The sequence below is a fragment of the Carcharodon carcharias genome, chromosome 26 (assembly GCF_017639515.1).
Source record: "Carcharodon carcharias isolate sCarCar2 chromosome 26, sCarCar2.pri, whole genome shotgun sequence".
Classification (NCBI taxonomy): domain Eukaryota; kingdom Metazoa; phylum Chordata; class Chondrichthyes; order Lamniformes; family Lamnidae; genus Carcharodon; species Carcharodon carcharias.
Genome location: NC_054492.1, coordinates 24,835,252 through 24,847,340, shown reverse-complemented (window position 1 = coordinate 24,847,340; position 12,089 = coordinate 24,835,252). Strand labels below are relative to the sequence as shown.

The 12,089-nt window shown below is 44.3% G+C and overlaps 1 protein-coding gene across 5 annotated transcripts in view; it reads left to right on the top strand.

The window, feature by feature from the left end:
• Positions 1–12,089, top strand: part of spg11 (SPG11 vesicle trafficking associated, spatacsin) — a 157,225-nt gene that overhangs the window by 74,257 nt on the left and 70,879 nt on the right. For all 5 annotated transcript variants that reach the window (XR_005941447.1, XR_005941449.1, XR_005941448.1 and 2 more), the window contains exons 21-22: positions 8,259–8,424; positions 9,488–9,696. Coding sequence is in view for 2 of the 5 variants with exons in the window: in XM_041175101.1 (XP_041031035.1) it covers positions 8,259–8,424; positions 9,488–9,696 (375 nt within the window). In the remaining 3 variants the exon portion in view is untranslated. The remainder of the gene's footprint in view (positions 1–8,258; positions 8,425–9,487; positions 9,697–12,089) is intronic.

The window sequence follows — 12,089 nt, the reverse complement described above, 5'->3', positions numbered from 1 at the left end:
GAAAAGAGTTGACGTTTCGAGTCCTTATGACCCTTCAACAGAACTGAGTGAATCTAAGGAGAGGGATGAAATATAAGCTGGTTTAAGGTGGGGGTGGGGGGAGAGAAGTGGGGGGGGGGGTGGTGTGGTTGTAGGGACAAGCAAGCAGTGATAGGAGTAGATCATCAAAAGATGTCACAGACAAAAGAACACAGAGGCGTTGAAGGTGGTGATATCTAAACGAATGTGCTAATTAAGAATGGATGGTAGGGCACTCGAGGTACAGCTCTAGTGGGGATGGGGTGGAAAGGCTAGCAGGGCATAAAAGATTTAAAAATAATGGAAATAGGTGGAAAAAAAAAAATCTATATAAACTATTGCAAAAAACCAAAAGGAAGGGGGAAGAAACAAAGGGGGTGGGGTTGGAGGAGGGAGTTCAAGATCTAAAGTTGTTGAATTCAATATTCAGTCCGGAAGGCTGTAAAGTGCCTAGTCGGAAGATGAGGTGCTGTTCCTCCAGTTTGCATTAGGCTTCAATGGAACAATGCAGGAAGCCAAGGACAGACATATGGGCAAGAGAGCAGGGTGGAGTGTTAAAATGGCAAGCGACAGGGAGGTTTGGGTCATTCTTGCGGACAGACCGCAAGTGCTCTGCAAAGCAGTCACCCAGTTTACGTTTGGTCTCTCCAATGTAGAGGAGACCACATTGGGAGCAACGAATGCAGTAGACTAAGTTGGGGGAAATGCAAGTGAAATGCTGCTTCATTTGAAAGGAGTGTTTGGGCCCTTGGACGGTGAGGAGCGAGGAAGTGAAGGGGCAGGTGTTGCATCTTTTGCGTGGGCTTGGGGAGGTGCCATAGGTGGGGGTTGAGGAGTAGGGGGTGATGGAGGAGTGGATCAGGGTGTCCCGGAGGGAACGGTCCCTATGGAATGCTGCCGGGGGTGGTGAAGGGAAGATGTGTTTGGTGGTGGCATCATGCTGGAGTTGGCGGAAATGGCGGAGGATGATCCTTTGAATGCGGAGGCTGGTGGGATGATAAGTGAGGACAAGGGGGACCCTATCATGTTTCTAGGAGGGAGGAGAAGGCGTGAGGGCGGATGCGCGGGAGATGGGCCGGACACGGTTGAGGGCCCTGTCAACGACCGTGGGTAGAAAACCTCGGTTAAGGAAGAAGGAGGACATGTCAGAGGAACTGTTTTTGAATGTAGCATCATCAGAACAGATGCAACAGAGGCGAAGGAACTGAGAGAATGGGATGGAATCCTTACAGGAAGCGGGGTGTGAGGAGCTGTAGTCGAGGTAGCTGTGGGAGTCGGTAGGTTTGTAATGGATATTGGTGGACAGTCTATCACCAGAGATTGAGACAGAGAGGTCAAGGAAGGGAAGGGAAGTGTCAGAGATGGACCATGTGAAAATGATGGGTGGAGATTGGAAGCAAAATTAATAAATTTTTCCAAGTCCCGACGAGAGCATGAAGCAGCACCGAAGTAATCATCGAAGTGCCAGAGAAAGAGTTGTGGAAGGGGGCCGGAGTAGGACTGGAACAAGGAATGTTCCACACACCCCATAAAGAGACAGGCATAGCTGGGGCCCATGCGGGTACCCATAGCCACACCTTTTATTTGGAGGAAGTGAGAGGAGTTGAAGGAGAAATTGTTCAGTGTGAAAACAAGTTTCGCCAGATGGAGGAGAGTAGTGGTGGATGGGGATTGTTCGGGCCTTTGTTCGAGGAAGAAGCTAAGGGCCCTCAGACCATCCTGGTGGGGGATGGAGGTATAGAGGGATTGGATGTCCATGGTGAAGAGGAAGCGGTTGGGGCCAGGGAACTGGAAATTGTTGATGTGACGTAAGGTGTCAGAGGAATCACGGAAGTAGGTGGGAAAGGACTGGACAAGGGGAGAAGGGAGTCAAGATAATGAGAAATGAGTTCCGTGGGGCAGGAGCAAGCTGACACGATCGGTCTACCGGGACAGTTCTGTTTGTGGATTTTGGGTTCGAGGCGGAAGCGGGCTGTCCAAGGTTGGGCGACTATCAGGTTGGAAGCTGTGGGAGGAAGATCTCCAGAGGAGATGAGGTCAGTGACATTCCTGGAAACAATGGCTTGATGTTCAGTGGTGGGGTCATGGTCCATGGAGAGGTAGGAGGAAGTGTCTGCGAGTTGACGCTCAGCCTCCGCGAGGTAGAGGTCAGTGCGCCAGACAACAACAGCACCACCCTTGTCAGCGGGTTTGATGACAATGTTGGGGTTGGACCTGAGAGAACAGAGTGCAGTAAGTTCAGAGAGAGAGAGATTAGAATGGGTGAGAGGAGCAGAGAAATTGAGATGACTAATGTCGTGCCAACAGTTGTCAATGAAAAGATCAAGAGAAGGTAAGAATCCAGAGGGAGGGGTCCAGGTGGAGGGAGAATATTGGAGGTGGGTAAAAGGATCCGTTGAACGGGAAGAGGACTCCTGCCCAAAGAAGTGAGCACGGAGACGAAGACGGCGGAAGAAGAGTTCAGCATCGTGCCGAGTCCGAAATTCATTGAGATGAGGGTGTAAGGGTATGAAACTAAGTCCTTTGCTGAGCACTGAATGTTCAGTGTCAGAGAGGGGAAGGTCAGGGGGTATAGTGAATACACGGCTGGGGTTGGGATTGGAAGATGGGGTGGGGACGGAGGGACAGGCAGGGGTGGAGGGTCCTAGATGGGTGTTGGTGTCTGAGTTGTTGGAGCTTGCATTCCTTAGCACTTGAGAGAAAGAGAAAAGGTTTCTTGTTGAATCATCGGATGAGACGAAGAATAAAATGAAACTGGGGGCACGCGCAGCTTTGAAAAAGGGTGTGGCGGTGCTGCTGGAGGGAGAGGTCGAGTGTGTTCATATGGCGGCACACAGCACTGAGTGTGGATCTCAGAATGTGACGGGAACAGCAGTCCGAGAAACGTTTTATGTCCCGGAAATACCTGTAATCCTGGGTGGGTTCGAAACAAGAGGGATGGAATTTCAGTTGAAATCCACGTGGGGTAAGTCGGAAATGGAGACAGTCACTGAGAAAGGAGATATGGCTGTGAAAGCGGGTTTTAGTAAACACTTTGTAAACAAGGTGTTTGACAAGGTCTCTACTAAAACCCGCTTTCACAGCCATATCTCCTTTCTCAGTGACGACTTAGTTTCATACCCTTACGCCCTCATCTCAATGAATTTTTGGCTCGGCACGATGCTGAACTCTTCTTCCGCCGTCTTCGTCTCCGTGCTCACTTCTTTGGGCAGGAGTCCTCTTCCCATTCAATGGATCCTTTTACCCACCTCCAATATTCTCCCTCCACCTGGACCCCTCCCTCTGGATTCTTACCTTCTCTTGATCTTTTCATTGACAACTGTCGGCGCGACATTAATAGTCTCAATTTCGCTGCTCCTCTCACCCATTCTAATCTGTCTCTCTCTGAATTTACTGCACTCCGTTCTCTCAGGTCCAACCCCAACATTGTCATCAAACCTGCTGACAAGGGTGGTGCTGTTGTTGTCTGGCGCACTGACCTCTACCTCGCGGAGGCTGAGCGTCAACTCGCAGACACTTCCTCCTACCTCTCCATGGACCATGACCCCACCACTGAACATCAAGCCATTGTTTCCAGGACTGTCACTGACCTCATCTCCTCTGGAGATCTTCCTCCCACAGCTTCCAACCTGATAGTCGCCCAACCTCGGACAGCCCGCTTCCACCTCCTACCCAAAATCCACAAACAGAACTGTCCCGGTAGACCGATCGTGTCAGCTTGCTCCTGCCCCACGGAACTCATTTCTCATTATCTTGACTCCCTTCTCTCTCCTCTTGTCCAGTCCCTTCCCACCTACATCCGTGATTCCTCTGACACCTTACGTCACATCAACAATTTCCAGTTCCCTGGCCCCAACCGCTTCCTCTTCACCATGGACGTCCAATCCCTCTATATCTCCATCCCCCACCAGGATGGTCTGAGGGCCCTTAGCTTCTTCCTCGAACAAAGGCCCGAACAATCCCCATCCACCACTACTCTCCTCCATCTGGCGAAACTTGTTTTCACACTGAACAATTTCTCCTTCAACTCCTCTCACTTCCTCCAAATAAAAGGTGTGGCTATGGGTACCCACATGGGCCCCAGCTATGCCTGTCTCTTTATGGGGTGTGTGGAACATTCCTTGTTCCAGTCCTACTCCGGCCCCCTTCCACAACTCTTTCTCCGGTACATCGATGATTACTTTGGTGCTGCTTCTCGTCGAGACTTGGAAAAATTTATTAATTTTGCTTCCAATCTCCACCCCTCCATCATTTTCACATGGTCCATCTCTGACACTTCCCTTCCCTTCCTTGACCTCTCTGTCTCAATCTCTGGTGATAGACTGTCCACCAATATCCATTACAAACCTACCGACTCCCACAGCTACCTCGACTACAGCTCCTCACACCCCGCTTCCTGTAAGGACTCCATCCCCTTCGCTTAGTTCCTTCGCCTCTGTTGCATCTGTTCTGATGATGCTACCTTCAAAAAACAGTTCCTCTGACATGTCCTCCTTCTTCCTTAACCGATGTTTTCCACCCACGGTCATTGACAGGGCCCTCAACCGTGTCCGGCCCATCTCCCACACATCCGCCCTCACGCCTTCTCCTCCCTCCCAGAAACATGACAGGGTCCCCCTTGTCCTCACTTATCACCCCACCAGCCTTCGCATTCAAAGGATCATCCTCCGCCATTTCCGCCAACTCCAGCATGATCCCACCACCAAACACATCTTCCCTTCACCCCCCCCGGCGGCATTCCGTAGGGACCATTCCCTCTGGGACACCCTGGTCCACTCCTCCATCACCCCCTACTCTTCAACCCCCTCCTATAGCACCTCCCCATGCCCACGCAAAAGATGTAACACCTGCCCCTTCACTTCCTCTCTCCTCACCGTCCAAGAGCCCAAACACTCCTTTCAAGTGAAGCAGCATTTCACTTGCATTTCCCCCAACTTAGTCTACTGCATTCGTTGCTCCCAATGCGGTCTCCTCTACATTGGAGAGACCAAACATAAACTGGGCGACCGCTTTGCAGAAAACTTGCGGTCTGTCCGCAAGAATGACCCAAATCTCCCTGTCGCTTGCCATTTTAACACTCCACCCTGCTCTCTTGCCCATATGTCTGTCCTTGGCTTGCTGCATTGTTCCAGTGAAGCCCAACGCAAACTGGAGGAACAGCACCTCATCTTCCGATGAGGCACTTTACAGCCTTCCGGACTGAATATTGAATTCAACGACTTTAGATCTTGAACTCCCTCCTCCAACCCCACCCCCTTTCTGTTTCTTCCCCCTTCCTTTTGTTTTTTGCAATAATTTATATAGATTTTTCTTTTCCCACCTATTTCCATTATTTTTAAATCTTTTATGCCCTGCTAGCCTTTCCACCCCACCCCCACTAGTGCTGAATAGAATGCTCTACCATCCATTCTTAATTAGCACATTCGTTTAGATAATATCACCACCTTCAACGCCTCTGTGTTCTTTTGTCTGTGACATCTTTTGATGATCTGCTCCTATCACTGCTTGCTTGTCCCTACAACCACAACCCCCCCCCCACCTTAAACCAGCTTATATTTCACCCCTCTCCTTAGATTCACTCAGTTCTGTTGAAGGGTCATGAGGACTCGAAACGTCAACTCTTTTCTTCTCCGCCTATGCTGCCAGACCTGCTGAGTTTTTCCAGGTAATTCTGTTTTTGTTTTGGATTTCCAGCATTCGCAGTTTTTTGTTTTTATCTCTTTGTAAAACATTTCTTCTGTTCTATTATTTAAAAAAAACAAACCATTGCAAACAGTGTTTTTGTTCAGCATAAATTCACATTTTTATTTAATTACTGTAATCTGACAAGCTGGTATTGCAGAACCATAATCATAATTTATCAGTGACCCCATCCCCCTTGTCTCGGTTGGTAAATGTAGTTTGTTTGATAATGTTACGTAGACCACAATGTACCCAAGTTAGTCACTAGTATATACTGGGTTAGCTGAATTCGGCCAGTGGGTGGTGTGGGTGGATGGTGGAGAAATCAACCAAGGTCCTGTTCTTGAACACCATTTGTTAATGCCTTTAGGACACATATATTTGGAAATCTGCTCATTCTACTGACCCCTTGAACAGCCTGAAATCTAAGTTCACACCTGACGTATAGCCAATTGGATTAGATTGCAGGGGGCCACTGATGCTGTATGAACGCACCTAATGTGAATCACTGTATTCAGGAAAGGAAGGCTAAGGTGAATACATTGAGGAGATAAACAAATAACAGTTGAAACCAAGTATATTTTCCACATTACATTTCACAACTTTGCAATAACTCGAGTTACTTCAGTAATTTCTCTTTACCAATTTTCCCCATTTGTATTGGGGGCCAAAATTGCAGAGTATTTTGATCTAAGTTTACAGGCAAAGTAGCGTCATGAATTTACTTTAAAATGGGTAGTGATAGTGAGATCTGACTTTGATGCTTTATGGGTGCCTCAGCTGATTTGATATAGACAAAATTGGCAAAAGCTCTGAGACAACAGGTTAAATTTATGTGACACCTTTAACGTAATGCAGTGTCCCACAGCGCTTCACAGGAGCGTTATAAAACAATGAACAGTATGACACCGAATCATGTAGGTAAATATAGGTCAAAGGGAGAGGTTTTAAGGAGTGTCTTAAAGGAAGAAAACAAATTAGGGAGGCGGAGAGGCGTAGGGAAAGCATCCCAAGTCTTGGGCCCTAGCAACTGAAGGCACAGCCACCAATGGTGGAGCAATTAAAATTTGGGGGTGCAGAAGATGCCAGAATTAGAGAGGGCAGATATCTCGGAGGGTCATTGGGCTGTAAGAGATTCATGGTAGGGAGGGTCGAAGCCATAGAGGGATTTGAAAACAGATGAAAATTAAAGAGAATCATGGGTCATTTAAAGAAGTGGTTGTGGAGCATTGTGGAACGTAAAAGTGAAAAGAAGCATGGCAAAAAGACAATTTAACTACTTTTTCAAGGTTAATGTTAAGAAAGTTGGATGCAGTGAGAATACTTGCCCTGGTTTATTCTCTGGGATCATGTGCAGTTGTGGAAAACCTGCCTGTGCATTTAGAAAGCTACTCAAAACCACTAGTTTCAGGCTCCAGCAGACCCTGCCCCCTCGTTTAGCAAAACTTTCATAAATCTTAGCACAGTTGTCTAATGAAGAACAGATTTGAACCCTAGCTCCTGCTTTCCACTTTTGCTTTAGCACTGAGCAGAATACAAATTAGCCCTGGGTAGATTAATTTTTATTCCTCCTTTTTGGGGGGAAAAAAAAGGGAAAATGAATGCTGCCATAGGTTAATGAGAAAAATATATCTGAAGCATAATATAAATTTGTTGCTTTTGACTTGGATTTTTAAAAAAATTTAAAATAGAACAAATAATACAGAAAAATCTTGCTGTTGCTTTATCAGTTCAAAGAGCTCAGAATCTCTCAAGCTTTGGAATTAACCAGGGATGACCTGTGAAAATTAGGCAACATAAAAAATAGGAGAGGGAGTAGGTCATTCAGCCCCTCGAGCCTGCTCTTCCATTCAATAACATTATGAATAATCTTCGACACCAACTCCACTTCCTGTACTATCGCTATAACCCTTAATTTCTCAGTGCCTGAAAATCATACTCAATATCCATAACCCTCTGGGGTAGAGAGTTTCAAAAATTCCCAACCCTCTGAATAAAGAAATTTCTCCTCATCTCAGCCATAAACAGCCAGCCCCTTTTTCCTGAGACTTTGATCATCTTGTTGTAGACACTCCAGGCAGGAGAAACAGGCAGCCAGCATCTATCCTACCAAGCCCTCAAAGAATTTGATAGGTTTCAATAAGATTACCTCTCCTTCTTTGAAGTGCCAAAGAATATTGGCCCATTCTACTCACTGTCTTCTCAAAGAACAGTGCGCTCATCCCTTTGTTGCATCCCCTCTAATGCAACATTGTATTCTTGACCCTGTGAAAGAAATGCTGGCAACTTCTTGCAAATGTTTCTTTATTAAAGCATTTTATAAAGTTTTTTTTGTTCAATGCTCCAATCCTAGCTGAGCTGTGTAGCCAAACATTTTTGGGTCTTTGAGCAGTTTCTGCAGTGAATTCCACGAGCCCATGGAGAAAAGGATATTTGGGGGTGGTGAAAGCTACTCTTTCCTTTTTCCACCAGTACTATTGTGTTCTGTGCGCTGTCAGATAGAAGATATTGGAAAAATGCAGGTCTTTCCAACAAAACTCTTTGCATTCTGCCCACAGACTTATCGAATGACTTACCTCATTTTTCTTGCCCTGACTTGGTGAATAAATACGCCATAGCTGAACGATTAGATTTTTCCTACTACTTACGACATGGGCGGCCATCATATGCGTTTGCAACTTTTCTGGTACAGCAGCTGGCAAAGAGCAATTCACCCAAACAGTTGTGAGTATGGTGAGAGAGAGACTTAACAAAATAGTACATAATGCTGCTACATTTTTTTAGCTGAAAATAAAAAGCAAACTTTGGAGTAGCTTTGGGGCATCCTGAGGTCATGAAAGGCACTAGAGAAATGTGAAGTCTATTTCTCCTCTTCTAAATGCACTGTCTGAAAGGGTGGTGGAAGAAGACTGGTTAATAACTTTCAAAAGGTAATTGGATAAATACGCTAAAGGAAAAATCCTGCTGGACTATGGGGGTGGGGGGAAAGCTGGGGAGGGAGTGCGTTGAATTGGATAGCTCTTTCAAAAGTACTGACATGATGTACTGAATAGCTTTCTGTCCTGTTTACCCTCACAGTCTCTTCCTAGAACAAATTATCCAATTGTTATGTTGCTGTTTGTGGGAGCTTGCTGTGCGCAAATTGGCTGTTGCCTTTCCTACATTACATGTCCAAATTACTTGATATATTGTAAAGCCCTTTGGGATTTCATGAAGTCATGAAAGGAACTATCCAATATGACAACATAATTAAAAAAAAAACAAAGTTATCAACAATAGCATTGATGTGTACATCAGCCCATCTTTAGTTTGTGTTTCTTTCTCTGCCTTGCATAACAACTGCCTCTCTTTAACTATTTGAAACTCTCCAGAACCTCATTCCAGCTACTGTTTACCAAAGGGCACTATTTCTCTTTAGGACTACTTCTCTTGGTGTATTTCAAAATATATTTTTATATAACTGAGAAAACGATTTCTAATTTTTAAAAAAAATTCTTGCTCCCTCAGTAATGTGTGCATGCAACATAATTTTCCTGCAAGTTTGATATTTTTAATGTGAAAATTCTAAAATTAGTTATTTTTCGATCCATTAATGGGACTCTATTTTGCAGCATATTCAGAAATTATTTAATATAATGATGAGAACTTAAAGTTTCTACTGTTGAAAAGAGTTTGTAGAATTGGGTTTTTTTTATTTCAAGCTTCGTTGTAGATCTATTTAATATTCCACAAGCATACCATTTCTGTGATTATAAATCTCATTTGTTCCTCTCTTTCCTGCTTTTAGGATACATCAAGCAAGCATTGAGGCATACGCCCTAGGATTAGCTCATTTCACTGTACCCCCTGTTGCTGCAGCATGTGTTGCCTTTCTTGAATTACTTGGTGTTGCCAGCTTTAAACTCAGAATTGATCTTAAAGTTGCAGATGCCATTTTGAAACATTGGTGCACAAATGCAGAAGAGACTCAACACAGTTTGCTACAAGACACCTTGGGTAATTATGCTGTTTTCTTTGTAATGCATAATCTTTCTTATTGAATCATGTGTTATCAGTAAAGGCAAGTATTGTGTTCCATGTTATTTTGTGGTCACAATTGAAGAAGGTGTATAGTAAGAATGTTGTCCATTCCTATTCTTTGTTTGGCCTACATCAGTGAAATTTTAAGAGTTAGTAATATAAGTTGTTATGACCACAGCTGGTGTTAATTGCTGCACAAACCAAATCCCAGAGGGAAACTCGGCTTACGGGCCATACCCATTTTTTTTGTATTCTGAAAATGATAAGAGGATGTATTGATCTCAGCAGCAATAACACTTTTGGGATTTTAAAATTTAAAAGTAAAAGTTTATTACCAAGAAGAAAAGAATACTTAAGCACAAAGGATTACAGTTACACAGTTAAAAATTAGTCTTACAATGCATTCTCCCAAAAAAACTCCCTACTTGGTCAGACCCACAAGTAATCACCTTCCAGGCCACACTCCCTTACAGATAGTTAACTATAAAAATCCTGTAATATTACCCAAGGCAAACTGCTGTAGCATACCACATGACTTCTGACTCTCTTCCACTCTGCTGTGGAAATCCAAGACTTCAGAACAAGACTGCTTGTTGCAGCCCAAGACTTCTCTGGCTTAACTGGATGGCTGATTCAAACTGGATCTTCTCCCAGCCTAGAGCTGTTTCCAGGAGATTTTCCTCACACAGCTAACAGCTACCCACTCCAGCTCAACCCACAAGCTCTGCATACTAACTCTAAAATACTATTTTTCCCCTTTCATCTCGGGTTCCATTGTTCTCCTACCTCTTTGAAACTTAAAGGATTTTATATTTGGAAGGATTTATGTTTCTATTTTGCCTTTGCTTTTGGGTCAATAAAATGTAATATTCCCTCTTCTGTTTACTTAAGAAACATATTTGCATCTTGCAGGAATTCCATAACACCTCTGATTTCCCTTTGATGTTCAAACAAACTCTCAACTTATCTAACAATGTAAATGTTAGATCCAACCTATTCACTTGTACCTCAAACCTAATGCCTCTATCCTTTCATGTTTTAAACCCTTCCCCCAGAACATCTGTCTTCTGGTAACCTTTGCCCAGCTTAATTACATAATGTACAGACACATAGCCTTCTTTAAGAATAATACAATATTCCCCCAAAAATATTAAAAGACATAATCACTTTGAGAAATGGAGGTTAAGGTTTGGGTCTTGGAGCAGAGTAACTGTTTACCTTGCATTGAACTTAGGCTTACCTATTGATGATATGTCCTTGAGGTAATTGTCTTTCAACTGGAAGTGATGCCTCATGTTCTTTCATGGACCATTGGGACTAAGATTTATGTTTTATGTGGTTGTGAAGCTGACATGCCAAAGTTTAAATTACACCTATTTGAGATGCTGCAGAACCTCCCAGCCGAATGGTGTATGATCTGGACTCAGTTTGTGAACTGTCTTTTTGGATTTAAGGTTTGAGTAGAAAATAAAGAAAATCATAGATAGCAGTTACTTACTATTTGCTCATATTTGTTAAATGCAACCTTTCTGTCTTTAATCAGTAGAACACATCTTGATTTCAGTTTACATTTATGACACGCAGACCAGGACATGATGCAATGGGTAACTTGTTGCTTTGTGCTACATAGTTCATCATATGGGAAGTATTAAATCAATACTGTACTGTCAAATGTCACTTGGGGGCCTGGCACTTCTACATGGGGAAGGAGGGCAGTGTTGGAGGGTAATCATATCCTGCTATTCCCGTGCCATGTGACTTTTGAACAACCTGCAGCACTCCCCTTAAGGGTAGGCTGCTCTTCACCTAACAGAAATGGGAAGAGAATCCTATATTTGGTGGCATACTCTGAGTTGCTTTTTTTCATTTGTTCATGGGATGTGGGCATAGCTGGTCTTGCCAGCATTTATTGTCCATCCCTAGCCCTTGAGAAGGTGACAGTGAACAACCACCTTGAACAGCTGCAGGCCTCCTGATGTAGGTACACCCACAATGATGTTAGGGAGGAAGTCCGACCATTTTGACCCAGTGATACTGATGGGATGTTGATATATTTCCGTGTCAGGATGGTGTGACCTGGACAGGAACTTGCAGATGGCGTTGCCATGCACCTGATGCCCTTATTTTTCAAGTGTTGGAGGTTGTGAGTTTGCAGGGTGCTGTTGAAGGGATCTTGGCAAATACAACAAGTAGGGCTGTCACCTGAAACAGAACTCTGATGGTGGGTGGACTGAGAGCAGAAATGGGGTATTAAGTTAAACTCTACAATATTGGGAGAGGCCGTGAAAACTGACCCCATTAAGTCAAGAACTGTAACAGTAATATGTTGGCAGTGGTTAGAATAGGAACAATGGAAAGTCTCCTAACAC